We start from the raw sequence: 23,547 nt of genomic DNA on the forward strand, positions 1-23,547 counted from the left end.
AACGGGGCAGGGTTCGATGGTCGAATCAGCCGTCCCCACCAATGCCACAACCAAGTCTACACCCTTGCAAAGGCCTTTTAAAACTCCAGGAAGAGAATGAAGCTATTGTCAGATACCAAATCAGAGTAATCAAGTAGATCCAAAACCAGTCTAATGTTATGAGAAAGGTATCTATTTCTCATAAAGCCTGATTGTGTCTCATCAATAATTGTGTCCAAGAACTCTTTAATTCTGTTAGCAAGTACTAAAGCCATAATCTCATAGTCATTATTGAGCAGACAGATGGGTCTCCAATTATCAATAAGAAGTAAGTCTTTGTTTGGCTTTGGAAAAAGTGTTATGAGACCCTGAGTAAGAGTAGGAGGGAGGTTGTTATTCTCTATACTTTTTTTTTCTTTTTTTTGTGTCCCGTTTGGATCTATAGCCATCAGAATTGTTGTCTTGAGGCCAAGAAAGATGCCAAGCGGATTTATTTTACCAAGTGGATCATCATGGCCTTGCCATATTGGTCCATTTGATTGACCTTTATTATAATTATGAATTTATTTTATTTTCGGTTGCTACAAACGAGACAGACATGACTGTGGGATAGGACAGGGGGAAAGAATGAAAGAAAGAGAGGGAGAGAAAGAAAACCAAAGGGGAGAAGAGAGGGTGAGAAGGGGGGGGAAGAGAGAAAAAAAACAAAAAAAACAAAAAAACAAACAAAAAAAAAACAAAACTCCTGGGTCACCTGTATGGACAAAAAAAAACAGAAGAGAAAGCAAACAGCAAAGAGCAACATAATAAAAAAAAAACAGCACCATCACAATAAACTAGCTAGCAGTAGATATCAATAGTTACTAAATAATAAACGATATTGTGCAGCACGCAAGATAGACAGCGCACAGTGTGCTTTGAGGCAGCAGCCAAGAAAGCTGTAGTCCGCGTCTGTGAATACCCATGTGTACACCTGTGTGCATACCTGTGTGGATCAGCATGCTTGTATTCCAAAGGTTCCTTCATGTAATGATCTGCTAGGGAGTGTGGGGAGCCACAGCCCTGTCCTCTATGGTATCAAGCAGGTATGGAGGAGATCAAAACTCCAGACATCCAGAGGCCCCCAGAACACAAGAGACCAAGGAAGACCCACAGAGGGGCAGCCGCGCCACTGTCCCAGTAAGAGCTGAGGAGAGTCCCAGATGAGGGCTCACTCAGCAGCCGCGGAGCAGAAGCCAGGGGGAGTTGCAGTGACGCGCCCGTGAGCTCCGCCGGCAGCCAGCTGTGCCTGAGTGACCGAGCCCCAGGCCGAGAGGCCGGGGGCACCCCACCTCCGAAGTGGCTCGTGCGAGCCCCAGGCTCCAGGTTTCGATAAGCGGCCGCCAAGGAGTGAGCCGGTGTGTACCTGGACGCCCATCCCCAGACACAAAGAACCACCAACGCACCGATACCTGAGGGAGTCCGCCACCGGCAGGGGAAGTAATGGTGGGTGGAGATAGGCCTCCAAACCTTGGAGGGCCTGAGATGTCCCCAGAGATACTTTCTATACTTTCTATGAAAACCTGCAGTAAGAACGGAGCACTTCCTCTCCATGGCCTTATCAACATCCAATCTCCAGACTTCAGACTCTGCTCCTGAGGAGAAACAGAATCATCTGGCAGATCATTTGTTCTCATGACTTCTTTACTTTTAAACATTTTGAGCATCCAATCTGCTCATGTGCTCTCTCTTCTGTGTTTCTATCATCACTACAGAAGACTAAAACTCTAAATGCTCTACCATATATAATCTCAAAGCTCACAGCTTTACTGTGCCGTTAGTTCTCTCTACCAACCCTGCACTGTGGCTGATATGAACAATGATGTTTTAGTGTTATCCCTAGATGCTGTGCCATTAATCCAATCACTTCATTTACAAAGTGTGGACCATCATCACTATAAATAGTCTCCGGAATCCCGTGTTCTGGGATGATATTCTTACATATTGCTTTGGCAAACGAAATGGCATCTGCTTCCCTAGTTGATTGATTGATTGACTGATTGATTGATATACCTTTATTAGTCCCACAAGGGGAAATTTCATGTTATGGCTGCCGACCTGCAAGGGCGTCGCCATCTTACCCTCCAACCATACATACATTACACAAAAACATCACATGGTGAAGACAGGTCAGAGAGGTATAACAATGGAAGATGCACCACACGAGGAAGGATAAGGAGAAAAAAAAATAACTCCCCCCAGACTGAGCTTCAACAGGGAGATCAGTTTAAGAACAGAAAAAAAAAAAAACACCTCTGCACATGAAAAAACTCTTAATACACCAAAGAAACACGTGACAAGCAACAGGAGTGGGTAAAGGGTGAGAGACAGTCAGTGTAGACAGTACATCCGGGCCTGCAGCCTATGCGCTGGTCTCCTTGATTCACCGTCAGCATCGGAAGGGAATAAGTGTTGAAGGCGTTTGGAGGGGGAGGGGGGGATGAGTGTACATCTGCATGTGTGTATATGTCTGTGTGTGTGTGTATGTCCAGACTTCAGCTGAGACAGTGTCCTTCGCCCTGCCAGGCTAAGTAAACAGTCTTCCAGTCAACCCAGGTGGCCTTGCATAGAATGGGAAAAACCCACTACCCACTTTGCAAAAGGGCAAAAGAAACCTTTTGACATAATCTCAAAAAAAGCGTGAGCTGGCAGGGGACTCCATAATTGGTCATAATGGCTCATTACCTGTGTGGACTCAGACTGTGGAGGCAATAGTAGATACGAAGAGTCAGCCATGCTGTTCAGCACAGAACTTACGGAGCACCAAAACTGCACACATTCCCTTTATCATGATGGCTCGTTTGAAATTTATTTAAAATACGTTTTGAGTTAAAGTTAAAGTTTCTGAGTTAAACTCAGCTACACCTGACCGTGTAAAATACTTTTGCGAGAGCTCGTGTGACACCGGGGCGGAAAGGCTGAGTTTTATCTTTCTCTTATCTTCTTTCCACAGGTGATTTGTGTTTTTTAAAAGGAAGGAAACCTTCCTCAAAGCGGGCAGAGCAGTGGAGCCGCCGAGGGAAAAGCACACGATTAAAGAACTGTATAATTAAAATATAATTTATTATATTTAAATAGTTAAAAATGCAAAATGAATTAAAACAACCTTGGCCAAGGGAAGACACAATAAAAATCAATAACACACAACATTAAAAGTCCAGTGGAATCCACCACGGCCTAAAAGTCACAGAAAACTAAGAGGTCCAGCGTAGTATTAAAAGAGGGAAACCCAGCGGAGTCCTCGCCTTCCTCCCCGCATTCCACATCCTGGTGCACTGAAGAAAGGGAGGGAGCGGCAGTCATTATTCCTTTGGCAGTTTACTTTATAAAAAGGATAAGTCAAAGACTTACCCGGGTGGGCAGAGCTCTCAACTCCGCCCGCCGCTTCCTTAAACTGCAATCGGCACCGCGGTCTCACTGCTTCTGTTCTCCCGCAGTGCACGAGCTGGCTCTTGTCGTTATTGCCACTTGACTGCCGCTACGCGTCCCTAGTCACTGGTAATCTCTTTTCCTCCCCAGCCGCTGGTCATCTTTTGCTCCCCAAGCGCTGGTAATCTCTTTCTCCTCAGTCGCTGGGCATCTGCTCCTCTCCAGTCGCTGATTGTCTTCCTCTCATCGTCTCTCTCTTTCTGATCATCTCCCCTCCGATCATGTCTCTTCCTCTGTCTGTCTCGCATTCTCCGTGTTACATTTTCGTTGAACACCGGCTCCAAACCTCTTATGTGTCCTTGAGCACTCTGTAAATTACCTTTTTTCTCTCAGGTGTGTCCAATTAGTAAAAACGGGGGAAAAGGCGGAGTCTCTCCAGGACAATTTGCCGGCAACTAAAACATGCAAACTAAATAAAACACTGCACAAAAATATAACCAATGCATGCAATATAAAAAATAAATATGTACACTTCACATTAAAATACAGCACAGCAAAACAACGTCCGTCCTTCCCTGGATGACACTCGCAAAAGTCCGTCTTAATTTTTATTTTTTTCTCCCTAATTTTTTTTTTTCCTCCCTAATTTTTTTTTCTCCCATGTCCCCTGCGGGGCTCCGTAAAAAATAGCAGTTTTATAAGCTGAGGTTGTCCATTTTCTGACTTTCTTTACATTCTGATAGTTTGTAACAATCTGAAGTGCAAGAAGAATTGTGAAGTAATTTTAAAATATTGTTCCTAATTTGGGAACAACACCACCTGCTTCCATGTCTTGCATTAATATTTTAATAACTTCTCTGCTTATTGACAATTGTTCCTCAGATAATTATATTATCTCTATTTGTACGATACGACGAAGGAAAAACAGGGTACCTCTTTGAAAGTGTTGAAACACTTATGTAATTATTTATTTTTGCAAAATAGATGCATTATACTCTGTGCTTTTTCAAAGACAATGACACTTGGGGTTCAAATGAAAACATTGGGGTGTAACATTAATGAAATGCTCAATCATGATGAAACAGATTCTCCTGCGTCTTAAGAAAGTAAAAATAAACTAAAAGTAAACTTACTGAAAGTAAAAAAAAAGGTGAAAACTGACGTATGTGGATAAATCTGGTATATTTACACGATGAATTCAATACACATTCATATCTGACTCTGCTGCTTTGTGAACAGCAGCTGTGTTGCTTCCAGTCAGTATCACGTGCTGAGCTCTTGTGCCCTCCTCCTCCTTTGCATCCTTTCAACATTTTCATTTACAAAAATGTTGATGCACAAAATCTGCCATAAAAATCATCATAAAACAATATTGTTTTTTGCTTCTTTTTTCATAAATGACTCATCATCATAATCATCTTTGTTTAGAAGCAAGAAGAATCATATAGAAATGAAAAAGGGATAAATCTTCTGACCGAATCTGCTGGGACTGTGTGAGGTCCTGAGGCTAAGAGTAAGGATTTATCCACAGGAGAGCTGCGTTCTTACAAACCATCCCACTGTGTAAACCTGACATCTGTGGAACAGCTGAGCTGTATGATGTGTACAAGGACAAAAAACATTATTTACCATCAGATCCCGAACCCTCCATGTGTTAATCAAGAAACTGCTGCTGTGCTACATCCATAAATAATGAATAAATTAGGAGCTAAAACTAAAAGGACAGTTTATTTGTACCATCTTCATGTCAACACATTCAAGAACATCACAGATGAAGAAACATTAAAAACTTCCACACTACATAAAGCAAGAAAAATGGTTTTTCTTTCAGGTGGTTTCAGAAAAAACAGAAACATCAAACACCTCCAAGACTCTCTTTGAAAGAACTAAAAACCTTTATTCTCATGGTCCAATCATGAGTGAACTCCCCGATGAAGCCTTGTGTGCTAAAACATGTCAGAGTTTTAAAGGTTAAACATGAGTTTCCAAAACGTTTTGCTGGAGAACAATGAACTATTTGACTGAGTTTCAATTATTTACAGACGAGCAAAAGCAGGACAGAGAAAAAAGGACAAAACTGACTCAGTGAAATGACAGAAAATAAGATCCCATGTAAATCTGTATTATGTAGAAGTTCAGCCCAGCAACCAGTTCAGTTCAACACAAGTTTAAATGATTCTATCTGAACTCTGTGGAGCCTGATCTCAAGCTTTTTGAGTCTGACACTGAAACCAGAGGATCTTTCTGTCTCTGCAGATTCACTGTGATCCAGTGATGGGAGTGATTTCAGCCCTGAGTGATCACGCTGATGTTTGCACAGAGCAGACAATGAGGTGAATGTTTGGGCACATTGGTAACAGTGAAACAGTTTATTAGTAACGTGGGATCGTTTGTGTTCGGAGTATGAACTGAGATTCCTGAAGCTCTTGTCACACTGGTCACAGCTGTAGTTTCCTTCCATGTGTGTACGTTCATGCTTGTTACGACTACCTGAATCTGAGAAGCTTTTGTCACAGTGTCTGCACTTGTGTGGTTTCTCTCCTGTGTGGACTCGTTTGTGTGTTTTAAGCTTACTTGCAGTGGTGAAGGATGACCCACACTGATCACAGAGGTGCTTTTTAACCCCACTGTGAATCAGTTCATGTTGTTTTAACTCAGTTGATGTGGGGAAGCTACTCCCACATTCTTTGCAGTATTTCAGTTTGTCTCCAGTGTGTCTACGTTGATGTGTTTTAAGGGTGTGTTGGTGACTGAAAGTTTTTCCACAGAGGTCACAACGAAAGTCTTTCCCACCACCACAGTGATGACAGGGTTGAGAACTGGATCCATCTGTGTGGCTCTGCTTCTAAACAAAGACACAAAGACAGTGTAAGTCAGTCCTTCAACACTTTTATCCTGAACGTCGCCTGAAATAAAGAGCATCTCTGCAGACGTCCAATTACATTTGACTGTTTCAGTTAACACACTCAGTTTACTGGGCTGCAATAACTACAATACTACCACCATAATACTACAGTAATACTAAAATCATAACTGACATGAAAATCTGAATAATCACTCAGAGCTGCTTTTCCATGCAGTAGAATTGCTAACATGCTAACACAGTTTAATGAGCAGAGTTGTTCCAAACAGTCAGGCTAAAATGACAAGATAACAATATAAATACATACCTCACAGTAACTGCACTTGTAGAGTCTCTTTCTGGTGTGGATCTGTTGGTGTTTTCTCAGGTAATGTGGAGCTTTAAAAGTCTTCTCACACAAGTCACATTTATAAGGTCTCTGCTCAGTGTGGCTAAACATGTGTTGTTGTAACTGTGTGTCTGTTATAAACTCTTTGCCACACTGTTCACAGCAGTACACATCATGTCTGGTGTGAATGCGTAGGTGTATATTTCGGTGCCCTCTCTGGCTGAAAGTTTTTCCACAGATGTCACAGCTGTATGCCTTAATTCCAGAGTGGGTAACTAGATGACTCTGTAAGTTGCTACTGCGATTAAAAGCTCTGCCACACTGATCACAGCTGTACGCTTTAACTCCACTGTGGATGAGTTGGTGTCTTTTTAGGGAACGCTTCCTGGAAAAAGACTTTCCACACAAGTCACAGCTGAACGGTCTCTCTCCAGTGTGGATGACCTGATGAAGTTTTAGTGTAAACTTCCTAGCAAACTCTTTTCCACACTCGTCACAGGTGTGTGTTTTCTCTCTCTTTCTTGGTTGAGGTTTGTCGGCCTCCTGAGAGCGCTGACTTCTCGCTCCATGTTGGTCCTGCAGTGACAGAGATACAAACAGAGGCAGTGAGTGAAATGCAGTCGTGGAACAGACTCAACCTTCAAACTCCCTCCATTAACACTAGTTTTAAACCTGAAGGTGGAGTGTGGCACCAAACACCTTAAAGGTCTCTTATCCCCACCTGCTGGTAGTTCTAACACATTACATCCAACCTGCTGTTAAAAATAATTCATGATTGTTTAAACACTAAAATCAAGCCCATCCCTCCTGATTGTGTACACACACACACACACACACACACACACACACACACACACATTCAGTGATAATAAATCCTATGTTTGTTTATTCAAAAAGAACCCCATTAGCTTCCACAACAGATGTTGCTCGTCTTCCATCAAATACAATCACATAAAATATTATACAATAAAGTGGAATCAAGATATCCACATAATTTGGCTCTTACATCCACAGTGAGGTTTCACAATTAAAATATAAGCAATCAATAATAATAATAATAATAATAATAATAATAATAATAATAATAATAATATCAATAACACTGAGGCACATTACAGAAATTTCAAAAACAAATCATCTCTTACAATATTTACAACAACTAAAAGTTCTGTAAATCGGCTTTTAAATGTTCATTGAAGTTTTGAATAGTTGCTAATTCTCTAATTTTATAAGGTAATTTATTCCACCTGAAAGTTGCTCTAAATATAACAGTTTTACAAAAAGTTACTTTTAACTCGAGGATTTACTAAATTGCAGTTTGTTGAAAATCGTATAATATCATTATGTATTTCATCTGGATACTGCAGCTGAGCAAAAATAAATGTGGCGTGTTTAACAGAATTGCGTTCTTTATAACTACAAGTAAGCCATAGAATATTTTAGCCTGTACAGGAAGCCAAGAAAGCTGATAATGCATTTTATCGATATTCGTATTAGAGATGGCACGATGCCACTTTTTAATGTCCAATACCGATATCATATGGATATCTGCCGATACGAATCCGATAGCGTTTTTTGTAATCAATAAAACAGTTTTTTAAATAAATATCTTGCTGCATTTTGTATAAGTCAGTGGTTCTTAACCTGGGTTCGATCGAACCCTAGGGGTTCGGTGAGTCGGTCTCAGGGGTTCGGCAGAGCCTCCACTGCGGAGGTCGCAGAGGTCCAGCCACGCCCGAATTATCGTGTAAATTTGTGATGACACGCCCCCTTCTGGCCATCACTGGCTGCAGACGATCATGCTACACTGCTTGGCCAATCAGGGCTGCGGGGAATGTAGCGCGCGCAGTAGTCAACATGTGAATGTCGTGGTAGTACTTCGCATGATTTTTTTTTTAACATTTTAATCCATACTAACTATGTCGGGCAAAAAAAGAAAGTGGTTGGACGAATATGTACAATATGGATTTACATGTATCACGGAACGTGATGGGAGTGAGCGTCCTATCTGCATGATTTGCAACGCCAAGTTGAGCAACTCTAGTCTCGCACCGGCAAAACTAAAGGAACACTTCTTGAAGCTGCATGGAGACGGGGAATACAAGAACACAACACTTGCTGAATTCAAGGTGAAGAGAGCCAGATTCGACGAAAGGCCCACTCTGCCTGCTCTTGGATTTGTACCCGTTAACAAACCGATCCTCACAGCATCGTACGAAGTTGCTTACCTGATCGCAAAGCAGGGCAAGCCACACACCATTGGTGAAACACTCGTGAAACCAGCCGCGTTAAAGATGGCAAATCTGATACTCGGAACAGCGGCCGAAGGTAAATTATCACAAATTCCTCTTTCAAATGACACCGTCAGCGACAGAATAGAAGACATGAGTAAAGACATCTTGGCTCAAGTAGTCGCCGATCTGATTTCAAGCCCGGCAAAATTCAGCCTTCAGCTCGATGAGAGCACAGACGTTGCTAATCTAAGCCAGCTTACTGTTTTTGTGCGCTATGTGAAAGATGACATGATAAAAGAAGATTTTTAATTTTGTAAGCCTCTTACAACAACAACTAAGGCAGCCGATGTGAAGAAGCTTGTGGATGACTTCTTCGGAGACAACAATCTTTCATGGGACATGGTTTCTGCAGTTTGTACAGACGGAGCTCCCGTCATGCTGGGAAGAAACTCTGGTTTTGGTGCGCTAGTAAAAGCCGATGCACCACACATCATTGTGACTCATTGTATTTTGCACAGGCATGCATTGGCAACAAAAACCTTGCCTCCAAAAATGGCAGAAGTATTAAAAACAGTGGTGGAATGTGTGAACTATGTGCGAAATAGTGCTCTGAGGCACCGCATCTTCAGTGAGCTGTGTAAAGAAATGGGCTCTGAATTCGAGGTACTTCTGTACCATTCTAATGTTCGGTGGTTATCCCGGGGACAGGTGCTGAATCGTGTTTTTGCCATGCGTGTGGAATTAGCCCTGTTTTTGCAAGAGCACCAACACTGTCATGCAGATTGCTTCAAAAATCCTGAGTTCATTCTCATTTTAGCGTACATGGCTGATATATTCGCAGCTCTCAATCATCTCAATCAGCAGATGCAGGGTGGTGGAGTCAATATCATAGAAGCGGAAGAACACCTGAAGGCTTTTCAAAAAAAGCTAACGTTATGGAAACGACGAACAGAGAACAACAACTTTGCAAACTTCCCCCTTCTGGACAACTGTGTAAGTAAGGTCGAAGATGTGTCTGGAATCGGAGATGTTTCTGTATCCACGGAACTGAAGCAAACAATTGCAACGCACTTAGATGAGCTTGCAAAGTCTCTCGACAGATATTTCCCTACAAGAGAGTCATATCCAGCATGGGTGAGACAGCCGTTCACGTTTGCTGTTGAGACAGCAGATGTCAATGATGAATACCTTGACGAAATCATTGAAATTCAGCAGAGCCAGGTTCAACAGCAACTCTTCAGAACAACAACACTCTCAACGTTTTGGTGTCGACAAATGGACGAGTATCCAGTTATTGCTAAGAAAGCCGTGGATTTTTTTATACCATTTGTTACAACATATCTTTGCGAGCAATCCTTTTCGACGATGCTGGACATAAAAACGAAGAAAAGGAACAGACTTTTCTGTGAAAATGACATGAGACTGGCACTTGCCAAGGTGAAGCCACGCATATCTGAACTGGTCTCTCAAAGGCAACAGCAGAAGTCACACTGATTTGCAGGTATGTAATTTGTTGTAAGTTCATGCATTGTGTTGGTTTTGTTCTTTGAACAAGGTGATGTTCATGTACGGCTCATTTTGTGCACCAGTAAAAAAAACATATCTATGTCTTGAATTTGAAAAAAAAAAAAAAATTTCACTAAAGAGGGGTTCGGTGAATGCGCATATGAAACTGGTGGGGTTCGGTACCTCCAACAAGGTTAAGAACCACTGGTATAAGTTCATACTCAAGTTTTAAAAACAAGACACTAAAGCTATTCCGTTATACCAAACGAGCCCTTTCCTCTACTCCCTCTTCACCCACGACTGCAGACCTGCCGATGGTTCTAACGCCATCATTAAGTTTGCAGATGACACCACGGTGATTGGCCTCATCGTTGTCACTGATGAGGCCGCCTACAGGGAGGAGGTGGATGGTCTGGCTGAGTGGTGCGACACAAACAACCTGCTGCTTAACACCGAGAAGACCAAGGAGCTCATCGTGGACTACAGGAGCAATGCTGACCCACATCCACCCATCTACATTAAGGGGACGGCTGTGGAGCGTGTGAGCAGCTTCAAGTTCCTGGGAGTCCACATCTCCGAGGATCTCATCTGGACGACCAACTGCTCCAAGCTGGTCAAGAAGGCTCACCAGCACCTCTTCTTCTTGAGGACTCTGAGGAAGAACCACCTGTCCTCAGACATCCTGGTGAACTTCTATCGCTGTACCATCGAGAGCATCCTGACCAACTGTATAACAGTCTGGTACGGGAACTGCTCTGCCTCGGACCGGAAGGCGTTGCAGAGAGTTGTGAAAACTGCCCAGCGCATCACCGGAGCACCACTTCCTGCCATAAAAGACATCTACAGGAAGCGGTGTCTGAAAAGGGCTGGGAAAATCATCAAAGACCCCAGTCACCCATCACATTGACTCTTCACCCTCCTGCCCTCTGGGAGGCGCTACAGGAGCCTCCGGACTAAGACCACCAGGAACCGGAACAGCTTCTTCCCCACAGCTGTCAGACTCCTGAACTCTGCCTCCTGACATCTGACCCACGTTAAACTCACGGACTGAACATACACACACACACACACCCACCTACACACACACACAATGGACAACTGTACCCTCAAACACACAATAATAACATTGACTGAACCACCACTCAAAACCACTTGCACTTTATACAGCCTCTGTAGAAATTATCCACATATCTCACTTATCTTAACTGCACCACTGTATAAATAATCATTCTGTAAAATACGATAATTTTTAATTCAACAACTGTTTATAACTTGCATATTTCCCATTTCTGTATAGCTGTACATCTCATATTTCTGTATAGTTTTTCCTATTTATATCCTGTTCATAGCTTGTACTCACTACAGCCTGTACATACTTATAGTTATAGCATATTCATAACATACTTCATACCGTGTACATTATAACATACCATAATAGACCCATTTCTGTAATATACTTACATATCTATATTATTGCTAATATATCTATATCATGGCTAAAGCACTTCTGGATGGAAGCAAACTGCATTTCGTTGCCCTGTACCTGTGACATGTGCAATGACAATAAAGTTGAATTCTATTCTATTCAAATATTTTATAGTTCAGCAACACACATCAATCTAATAAACTTAAACCTGCACCATCCTTCCTATTATAGGAAGTATTATAAAGAGTACTTATCAGAAATATTAAACAACCTAACTAATAGAGTTGCCAACTCCCAGCAAAAATCTCCCAGAACCACCCCCGCCCTCATGATGCTTTATCGACATAATCAACTTTAATTTAATGCACGTGTACATCAAATGCACAGAAATAATCAATCATGTTTCCACAATAATTACCACATTTCCCGGACTACAATGCGCACCTGAATATTAGCCGCACAAGCTAGAATCAGGGGAAAATCCTGTTTCGCACATACAGTGGGGCAAAAAAGTATTTAGTCAGCCACCGATTGTGCAAGTTCCCCCACTTAAAATGATGACAGAGGTCAGTAATTTGCACCAGAGGTACACTTCAACTGTGAGAGACAGAATGTAAAAAAAAAAAAAAAATCCATGAATTCACATGGTAGGATTTGTAAAGAATTTATTCGTAAATCAGGGTGGAAAATAAGTATTTGGTCACCTCAAACATGGAAAATCTCTGGCTCTCACAGACCTGTAACGTCTTCTGTAAGACGCTTTTCTGTCCCCCACTCGTTACCTGTATGAATGGCACCTGTTTGAACTCATCATTTGTATAAAAGACACCTGTCCACAGCCTCAAACAGTCAGACTCCAAACTCCGCCATGGCCAAGACCAAAGAGCTTTCGAAGGACACCAGGAAAAGTATTGTAGACCTGCACCAGACTGGGAAGAGTGAATCTACAATAGACAAGCAGTTTGGTGTGAAAAAAATCAACTGTGGGAGCAATCATCAGGAAATGGAAGACATACAAGACCACTGATAATCTCCCACGATCTGGGGCTCCACGCAAGATCTCATCCCGTGGGGTCAAAATGATCATGAGAACGGTGAGCAAAGATCCCAGAACCACACGGGGGGACCTGGTGAATGACCTGCAGAGAGCTGGGACCAAAGTAACAAAGGTCACCATCAGTAACACACTACAACGGCAGGGAATCAAATCCCGCAGTGCCAGACGTGTTCCACTGCTGAAGCCAGTGCATGTCCAGGCCCGTCTGAAGTTTGCCAGAGAGCACATGGATGATACAGCAGAGGATTGGGAGAATGTCATGTGGTCAGATGAAACCAAAGTAGAACTTTTTGGTATAAACTCAACTCGTCGTGTTTGGAGGAAGAAGAATACTGAGTTGCATCCCAAGAACACCATACCTACTGTGAAGCATGGGGGTGGAAACATCATGCTATGGGGCTCTTTTTCTGCCAAGGGGACAGGACGACTGATCCGTGTTAAGGACAGAATGAATGGGGCCATGTATCGTGAGATTTTGAGCCACAACCTCCTTCCATCAGTGAGAACTTTGAAGATGAAATGAGGCTGGGTCTTCCAACATGACAATGATCCAAAACACACCGCCTGGGAAACAAAGGAGTGGCTCCGTAAGAAGCATTTGAAAGTCCTGGAGTGGCCTAGCCAGTCTCCAGACCTCAACCCCATAGAAAATCTGTGGCGGGAGTTGAAAGTCCGTGTTGCTCGGCGACAGCCCCAAAACATCACTGCTCTCGAGAAGATCTGCATGGAGGAATGGGCCAAAATACCAGCTACTGTGTGCAAACCTGGTAAAGACCTATAGTAAACGTTTGACCTCTGTTATTGCCAACAAAGGTTATGTTACAAAGTATTGAGTTGTATTTTTGTTATTGACCAAATACTTATTATCCACCCTGATTTACGAATAAATTCTTTACAAATCCTACCATGTGAATTCATGGATTTTTTTTTTTCACATTCTGTCTCTCACAGTTGAAGTGTACCTCTGGTGCAAATTACTACTGAACATAATTCACAAAATTAAAAATCTTTCATCACACCCCTTTTATTAATATTTTGAAAAACAAGTTATGGTACATATTTGCATAACTTTTTAGGTATATGTACAAGTAGCGGTAATTACAAGTACGAAACATGTGCTGTGCTTCATAAACGAGTAACAAATGTAGTACATAACAATAACCTACAGCACACCAGAAACATTGATTCGGCCTACCTTTTAGGCTCAGGTGCAGTGACACGGCTTTAACTAGAGTTGGGCGATAGAACGATAACGATATGTATCGCGATATAACTTTTACTCGATAGAGAAATTAAACTATCGCGATAGACCTCGCCGTTCTTGTCCTCTTAAAAAAAAAAAAAAGAAAAAAAAAAGTCAGCCAATCCAAATTAAGTAGCGCAGAGCCGAACCAATCACAGCCGCAGCGTCACGTCGCGTGACTTGTTACATACAGCACAAGTGCCAAGCCGCACGTGTGTTTGTTTGGGAAGCAGCCAGCGGGTAATGGAGCCAGCGGGTAATGGAGGAAATGAGTGTGCCGACTAGAAAAATCAACCGAGCGTGACCGAAGGTTACCGAGGAGAAAACAGATGATGGTTCCAATGCCGGAGAGATTGTCGAACGGAAGAGCCATAGAAGTTCCGTAGTGTTAAGGTATTTCGGCTATTTCAAGTCTGACAAAAAACAGAGTAGCGTGCACTGTAAATTGTGCCGAAAGCAAGTCTGGAAATACAATAAACTGGTGCATGCGTCACACTGTGCGCCACGTTATTGTTTCAGTGAAATGAATTTCTACAATACTGTTACTGTTAATTCTACTCTCTGCAGTGTTTGAATGCTTACATATACACACAGTTACTGTCCGTCCACACATACGACTCGGTTCTGCTTCTATGCCCCAGCTTTGTTTACTTTTTCCCACCGAGGCTTCTACACTTCTGATTGGCCAACATTTCTGCACGGTTAGGAATCTAGCTCCACCTGCTGCTTTGGCATGTTCATAGCAGCGTTTTCCTTCATTTCTGCCTTTATGTGTGGACGGGATTATTTTTTAAAACGAAAACGGAAAATCTCCGTTTTCAAAAATACCCGTGTACGTGTGGACGTAGCCTCAGTCTCTGACTGGAAGCGCTAATTCGTCATTCGGCTTTGTCAGACTAAAGTAACTGTTAAAACTGTTTGAAAAGCTAAGCTATACAACAAGGAGAGATTGAGAATTTCCTTTTAGTTCTCAGTTTATTTGATATTGACAAAGGTTAGTCATTTTTGTCTGTTCATCTGTAAAACAAACTAAGATTTATTTTTAGAATTAATATTTTGTTTCTAAGTGGAATTGACAATTTAGTCTGTTTCGTTTGTTCTATTTTGAAACTTAAACGCTTTAGTGGCTGCCTTTTGTGTAGTTTGCAATATTTGCCTTTATTTATCTGAAAAAGTCTCATGTTCCTTAAGTACATCTACCCTGTTGAACTTATGGGAAATAAATATTTAAATAAAAACAAGCTGCTGATTATTTCACATTTTACTTGTGAGCAACGGCACATTTAAATCTTACAAATATAGTTATTTGGCTTATATCGTGATAGATATCGTTATCGCCTGAAATGAAAAAAACATATCGTGATATGAAAAAATCTTATATCGCCCAGCTCTGACTTTTCTTCTTGTTAAAGCTAGTCATTCACCATCTTTCTCTTCTTCCTGTGCACTAAAACCACCAAAGTCCTCTTCTCCAGTGTCAGAAACGAACAGGTTCATGATGGCTTCGTCATCACCTCTCCGCTTCTCTCATTCGTTGTCACTTTCAAAACCAAACAAATCCTCGTTGTCAGTGTCGAACACCCTCTGAAGGGCCGTGGCGGTGTCCTCCTCTCCATCATGCAGCAGTCCAGCCCTTCGAAATCCGTTGGTGATCATGGATGTTTTCACACTTTTCCACGCTGTCAGAATCCACTGGTGGAGTTGGGCATAACTTGCTTTTCGCAAGTTTATCGCCGCTCATCATCCACGCCTCCCAATGAAGGCGTAGCGCTACTTTGAAGTTTGTTTTTCGCGCTACTTCTTACGGCACTACGTTGCCTGGCGGATGGACATGTGACCAATATACCACTCTTGAACCCCGATCCTTCCGCCAGGCAACGTAGTGCTGTAGAACAGCAGAAGAAACAAAACAAATCATCTTACGATATCACAAAAATCATGGACAATCCTTAGAAAAGTCGCACCTGACTAAAAGCCGCAGGGTTCAAAGCTTGTGCAAAAAGTAGCGGCTAGTAGCCCGACAATTACAGTAAATAGATTCACCATCTTTCTTCAACAGAATTGCAGACTGCACAGATGGTACCTTCCCAAAGGAAAAAGGACTATAGCTTACCAGGGTGTAAATTAGACTTAATAGTTACCATATACAGTAATGGATTTCTATACATTTAATCAGATGACCACTTTGGTTGTAAGATTCAGATAATTATTTATTAAAAGTTAGTCCTTTAAATGAAATAACAAAGAAAAGTATTTTTTGTGCCTCCCTTTACTTGTTAATGCCATACCTGCCCCCTGGCAAAGCTTTGCTAGAGCCGCCCCTGCACAGTTACCAGCTGTCAGCTACTTAGAAAACATGAGAGAAGAAGAGGCAGCTGCAGCTTAAGGACACAGACTAACTCCAGAGTCTTTTTTTCCCCCATTCTAGCTGAAGTACGGGACAAATTGCTTCCTTTTCGCCTCAGTATGGAAGAGATTAAGATTAAAAATGCTGCGGTTTGGAAGCATGTAGTGAGGCTCCAAATGCTCCACCAGTTCGCCAACAGGTCTTGCAGACAACAGCCGCTCTATCGAGTGACACATACTTCTCTGATAAGCAAAGCTGGGTTACGCCAAGTAGCGCGTTTTGTGAGGAGAGGATCGGTCCATTTTTAATTAGTATAGTATGAACATCTAATCTGGACGCCTTATTCTGGACTAACTGAAGTCTGTTAAGATCTGTCTTATTAGCTGCTGACCAAATGATTGACCAATACTCCAGATGAGACATTACTAGTGCATTAATGACATCTTTCATAATTTATTTATTTTTGTGTCCCGTTTGGATCTATAGCCATCAGAATTGCTGTCTTAAGGCCAAGAAAGATGCCAAGCGGATTTATTTTACCAAGTGGATCATCATGGCCTTGCCATATTGGTCCATTTGATTGACCTTTATTATAATTATGAATTTATTTTATTTTCAGTTGCTACAAACGGGACAGACATGACTGGGGGATAGGACAGGGAGAAAGAATGAAAGAAAGAGAGGGAGGGAAAGAAAGAAAAACAGAGGGGAGAAGAGACGGTGAGAAGGGGGGGAAGAAAAAAAAAAACAAAAAAAAAAAAAACTCCTGGGTCACCTGTATGGAGAAAAAAAAACAAGAGAAAGCAAACAACAAAGAGCAACATAATAAATTAAAAAAAAAGCACCATCACAATAAACTAGCTAGCAGTAGATATCAATAGTTACTAAATAATAAATGATATTGTTCAGCACGCAAGATAGACAGCGCACAGTGTGCTTTGAGGCAGCAGCCAAGAAAGCTGTAGTCCGCGTCTGTGAATACCCATGTGTACACCTGTGTGCATACCTGTGTGGATCAGCATGCTTGCATTCCAAAGGTTTCTCCATGTAACGATCTGCTAGGGAGTGTGGGGAGCCACAGCCCTGTCCTCTATGGTATGAAGCAGGTATGGAGGAGATCAAAACTCCAGACATCCAGAGGCCCCCAGAACACAAGAGACCAAGGAAGACCAACAGAGGGGCAGCTGCGCCACTGTCCCAGAAAGAGCTGAGGAGAGTCCCAGATGAGGGCTCATTCAGCAGCCGCGGAGCAGAAGCCAAGGGGAGTTGCAGTGACGCGCCTGTGAGCTCCGCCGGCAGCCAGCTGTGCCTGAGTGACCGAGCCCCAGGCCGAGAGGCCGGGGGCACCCCACCTCCGAAGTGGCCCGAGCGAGCCCCAGGCTCCAGGCCCCGATAAGCGGCCGCCAAGGAGTGAGCCGGTGTGTACCCGGACGCCCACCCCCAGACACAAAGAACCACCAACGCACCGACACCTGAGGGAGTCCGCCACTGGCAGGGGAAGTAATGGTGGGTGGAGATAGGCCTCCAAACCTTGGAGGGCCTGAGATGTCCCCAGAGAGGTGGCGTCTGATACCCAACCTGACATATAGACACAGACATACAGGCACACACAGATACAAACATCCATTCCCACCCTCATGCTCTCATATGCACTTACTCCACACTCAACCAACGTGGAGACAGACATAAAGAGACGCTGTATACACGATCACACTCCCCAAGCGTACTCTACGAACCGGGTCTAGGTACCCTTGCCCCTGGAGGGGGGGGGAACTGCACCCAGACCCAGGTGGTGTTACCCTTTTCCCTGCGGTAGGGAGAGGCAGACCGCCCCGACTCCGCAGCAGCAGGGAGGCCCCACACCCCAGATCGCAGTCGGACGGCCAACTCCTCCTAGCCCCCCCGCTCCAGCAGGCCGCAGAGAATGGGGGTGAGAGAAGACTCCAAACCTCCCTCCACCCGTTCATTGTAGTGTTGATGCATGTGTGTTCTAAGGTGCAACTCCAGATGAGACATTACTAGTACATTAATGACATCTTTCATAATTGAAGAAGTGATACAGAAAGAGCATTTCATAGCCATAGCTATGCCTTGTCCTATTTTCTTAAAAACAGAGTCGATGTGCTGAGACCATGAAAGGTGGTGATTTATGGTAACGCCGAGTAGTTTAATCTGGGTGACGTGTTCTAACACTGGCTATGGACAGACTCAGTTGTGGGCTGTTGACTAATCTGCTTCTAATTAACATAGATTTGGATTTAGATACATTTAAAATCATGTTGTTTTTACTTATCCAGTCAAACACATTCAGCAAATTTTGTTGTGACACGCTGATCAGTTCAGAATTGTCACTGGCTGAATAAAACATGGTGGAATCTTTGGCATACCCAAGATTAAGCCAAGACATATTGCAGATCGTTTGTGATAACTGAATAGAGAAGTGAGGCAACCTTTCATCAAGCACAGAGCAGCTGATGAAAATCAATAACATTTTAGTTTATCAATCAAAAGATCTAAATTTATCCAAGAATATCACTTTCCCATCATCTAGATGTTTATACCATATATTATTGGTCATATGAATTAGAGCTGAGCTGGTAAAATGACCAGCTTGGTTCTGTTAAAGTGAATTGTTAAATGTTGTCATTTTTATGCTACCATCTCTACATTGTTTTAACTCTGTGGTGAAAGGAATTTATTTGTCCCCCTCCCCAGCTTCTCGAGGTCCGGGGGGGGGGGGGGGGGGCTAATGACATTTGAAGTGCCTTTCTGAGATACCGACGAGGCCTCACTTGCAAGTAAATCGATCGCTGTTGCCTTGTTTTTCTTTCACGGGAATAAGTCCTGGAGACAGCGGGGTCTGAGTTTAGACTAAACAGGTTCAGTGAAGAAAAATGTCTGATTGTAACCTGAGGATTTTTTTACATTAAGAAAAAGGCACCAAACATCAAACCAATTTAATCCTAAACAGTAACACACTAAAGTAGAGCAGGGCGATATGACCAAAAATATTAACAGTGTAAATGCAAATTCCTCGGAGCAAATGTCGGCCAATTTCCACTGGAAATGCCTTTTGGTTAAACTGTCAGCAAGGAATTTGCATTTGCACTGTTAAATTTTTATATAACTTCAATACACAGAAAAAAAACAGCTGTTTGTTTAAGTGAAAATACATTGATGTCTGTCACCTTCTGTGTTGAGCTCATTGTTTTCTCTGTAGTGGCTGAGCTGAGTCCAAGTAGCTGAAAATGTTCCTCTGCTGCTCCGTCAGACTCTTCTCCTCCTGCTGATCAGCTGGGACACAAAACAGATCTTTGTTAGGCTCCACACTGCACTGAAGAGTCAAAGTGTCTCATATGTTCACCTGACAAGTAAAAGAACACATTTTTGCTTCCCGAGGTGGGCAACTTATTGGAAACAAACACAAAAGGTTTGAGCACCGATACAAAATTTAGCAGTATAGCAGGAGAGACTGAGGCCTGTTATTAGAATCAAATGCCCAGTGGGCTGACACACCAATATACACATACACACGTGTTATATGGGAACACCCTCAAATCACGTGATGCCCAGAATTGTACAATACTGATGCTTGAGAGCGCGCGTGTGATCATAGCTGGACTGGCCATCGGTTATACCGGGAATTTGCCCGGTGGGCTGCTGGCGATTTTTTGTTTTTATGGGCCGATCGATTTTTTTTTTTTGGAAGGGTATAAATAATGAAAGGTGTTGGATTGGCCAATTGGTCATGATCGACTCTGGGCTGGACCAATTACAGCCGAGGAGGTCGGATGCACCCTCCCCCTTGTTTAGCAATCTTATAGATGAACTAAAGAAATGGAGAACAAAAAAAGGAAAGGAGGTGCAGAAAAAATTAGGGCCAAAAAGAAACAAGGCCTTCAGGCAGACGCTGCCAAATGTGTAAAAATAACTGAAATGTTTGGCGGTAGCTATGGCATAGCTTTCACAGATTTAGCAACATCAGCAAGTGGTGGAGGCCAGCAGGTGGATAAGGGCAGTGTTGGGAAGGTTACTTTTAAAATGTATTCCATTACAGAATACAGAATACATGCCCCAAAATGTATTCTGTAACGTATTCCGTTACGTTACTCAATGACAGTAACGTATTCTGAATACTTTGGATTACTTAATATATTATCATGCTTTTTACAACAACGTGAATGTACTATTGCTGTGTGATTTATTACTGAAGGTCCGCAACTCCGAACTGTAGTAAAGGGACCTCTGACTAATACGGCGGGGTCCGTATCGGCTCGTAGCCGAAAAATAGCTTTACTTTGTTGTGTGGCTCAACTTTTCTTGCGAGAGACAGAGAGAGGAGTTGAAAGGCTGCTCCAACAGAACTTATTGTTTTCGGAGGAAAACACGAACACGGTGTACAGTCGAGTCTTAATAGCTTACTTACAACTGGGCTCGTCAGGCACTCTTCTTGGCTGAAGTGGTTATTATTATATTTACATGCTTCCAGCTCCCGTTTTTCCTCGACGACAACTCCTACCTTTCCACTCCCCCTTTTCTCCCTCCTCGAGCTCACAGACCCATAACGTGTATGGCAGTCCATTCTCCCTGCAACACGGACTACACTGCCCATGATGCTACATTCTTTAGAGCTATGCTTGTAGCATTCTGCCTGTTAGCTTAGCACAACAACAACGAAAAGGCGCTCTCTCACCCAGGAAACACACAGTCGCAGAAAGAGAGAGAGAGAGTTGCCCTGTAACCATGGCAACCGTAACCCTGCCCCCTGGAACAACAGAACGTAGCTGTCAAACAAAACCCAAACAGTCCTGACCCGCGTGTAACGCTAAGTTATTTAAGGACTAGTTTATGTCAATGGATGAATTTACTGACTGACGCGCAGAAGAAATAGTTCTTTATGGAGCCCAGATGGTGTGAATGATGAGACCAAAAACTGCAATGTCTTGTACCAAAAATATATTGAATAAATAGGGGAAAGGGGAAATGGAACAAAATAATTAACACAACACACAACGTAAATGTCCACAATTAAATAATAAATCAGTGCTGTGATTTTTCTGTGCAAGAGTCCTTTTGCTAAGAGTCCTTTTTTTGGTCCTTTTCTTTTTAAAGTTCACTTTTAAGGTATTCCTCCTTAGGGTCCAGCTTCATACAAGGGGGAAATATGTCCGTAATCCAAAGACGGCTAAGTGGGGGAAAAGAAAGAATGGTCCTACCGGCTCGCCACTTCAATATGAAGAAGATCAATTCAAAGAGGGAAAAAAAACCTGACCTGTAGGTCAGAAAAATGTCCATTAGCACATCAAGTTCGATTCAGTTTACCGGTAAACAAGTATATTCTTCTGCATGTCTAGGTAACAATGCAAACCATAAATCATCATCAATCCATGTACAACAGTTAAATCATTAATCATCTTAGCTACGTAGCTTAATCTATACAGTCCAGTAGCGTTCGCTACAAACAATACAAAAACAACAATAAAGGAAAACAACTGTCTAACAGACAGCATAGCCGAATTCAAGGCAACACATAACAATAATCATTCAATCGCACTTTGTTTCAAAGTAAGCCCATAAAAATGCTTAAGTAAAGAAAGTGTTCAAAAACAGCGGTTTTTGAACCGGAGTTCTGCTTGCGGTGGGAGCGCTGCCGCACAAAGTCATTTTTTAATCGCGAAAACGATCGGCTGGTTACTGACAACCAAAGGTTGAAAGATATTAAGGACACTTACCGCTGAGTTTAAAGTTTAAAGATGAATTGAGGGGAGAAAACGCTTTGTTTTCCAACACCGTTCTAAATGCCATAAGCTCACAGCCACAGCAGGAGTCGAACCCGGAAGTATCCCTCCACAGCCGGTTTTCAGAGTTGCCGCGACGTGGGAGGAGCCAATCAGAAGAGGGACCTCAAATCAGCTGACGTGGGTCATGTGACAGGGAGTAGTTGATATGGGTTACACGCGACAAAATGAAACAGGAAAGTACCGCAGTGTAATCCATTTATTTCAACAAAGTAACTGTATTCTGAATACCACCTTTTTAAACGGTAACTGTAACGGAATACAGTTACTCATATTTTGTATTTTAAATACGTAACGGCGGTACATGTATTCCGTTACTCCCCAACACTGGATAAGGGAAAGGGGAGGCAAGAGGAGGAGAGACCCGAGGCGGCCGCCGGTCATAGTGGCAGAGGAACTGAACTTCAGGTAAGAAGTTATGACCTGCTGTCTATCTGTGTCAGATATAAACCAAGTTTAGTTGTAGTTTGTTTTCGTTGTGCTGACTTTTTACAGTTGCTTAGAAGAACTGGTACTGCGTACTAGCTAGCATGACGGAGTTTATATACTGCTGGGCGGGTGCTATGAAGTTACTGATAGTAAATTTTATTTTATGCTTAAGGTTAGTTTCTCAAACTCCTCAAAATCTTAACAAATTGTGCCAATCCTTACATGTTGCACCAGGCTGATTTATCATCGAAAGTGGAGAAGTCTGTGACAGAGGAGACAGAAGAGCAGCAGAGAGAGATGGAGATGGAGAGAAGATTTTATGTCATCCATGAGGGATGCATTTGACATGTTTCACATATTATAGCTCAACAAGTTACTTATAGCAATTCAAATACGAGCAATCAGTTTTTGGCACAACACCGGCTATTGCAGTTAATAATACAACAGCGTCTTGCCATTTTTGTGTTTCTTTTTATCGCTGTGTAACTGAGTTCAATTGAAAGCCTGCATGCGCTAGTACCTCTTGCCACAAGTTCCCAGAATCCTTTGCAGTTTTACCCCTGAATGACGTCACATTTTTGGTGGGCCGGTCTCTAGTCAAAATGCCCGGGTCGATTTTTTGTCCCAGTCCAGCCCTGTGTGTGATGCAAGTATGTGTAGTGTTGAGCGCGTGATCAGTGGTGAGAAAAACAACTCACGGAACTTGACCTTTCTATACTTGTGGCTAGTGATGTGACGTTCTGTATCGAGGCTTCGAAGCGTGTGTCGAGTAATGGAGGGGGCGTTTCCGCGAAGCGCGCATCGAGGCTTGCTTCGTTTATGGGAGGAGCTAAAAATGATGACGTCCGAAGCCTCGCTGCCCGGCTGTACCACGTGACTGGTTCATGAAGTGGTTCGAACTTTGCCGCGAGATATGACAGCGATATAAA

At 42.7% G+C, this 23,547-nt stretch overlaps 1 protein-coding gene across 1 annotated transcript in view; it reads right to left on the reverse strand.

The window, feature by feature from the left end:
* Nucleotides 1–23,547, reverse strand: part of LOC146625313 (uncharacterized) — a 66,224-nt gene that overhangs the window by 36,099 nt on the left and 6,578 nt on the right. Inside the window, exons 2-3 of the mRNA XM_085362771.1 lie at nucleotides 19,580–19,685; nucleotides 6,558–7,154 (exon numbers count right to left, since the gene is read on the reverse strand). Of these exons, the coding sequence (XP_085218897.1) occupies nucleotides 6,558–7,154; nucleotides 19,580–19,597 (615 nt within the window). The 5' untranslated portion in view covers nucleotides 19,598–19,685. The remainder of the gene's footprint in view (nucleotides 1–6,557; nucleotides 7,155–19,579; nucleotides 19,686–23,547) is intronic.

Source organism: Diplotaxodon limnothrissa, linkage group LG9 (assembly GCF_057381915.1).
Source record: "Diplotaxodon limnothrissa isolate DT_005_m linkage group LG9, D_limnothrissa_male_GT1.1, whole genome shotgun sequence".
In the NCBI taxonomy this organism is placed as follows: Eukaryota; Metazoa; Chordata; class Actinopteri; order Cichliformes; family Cichlidae; genus Diplotaxodon; species Diplotaxodon limnothrissa.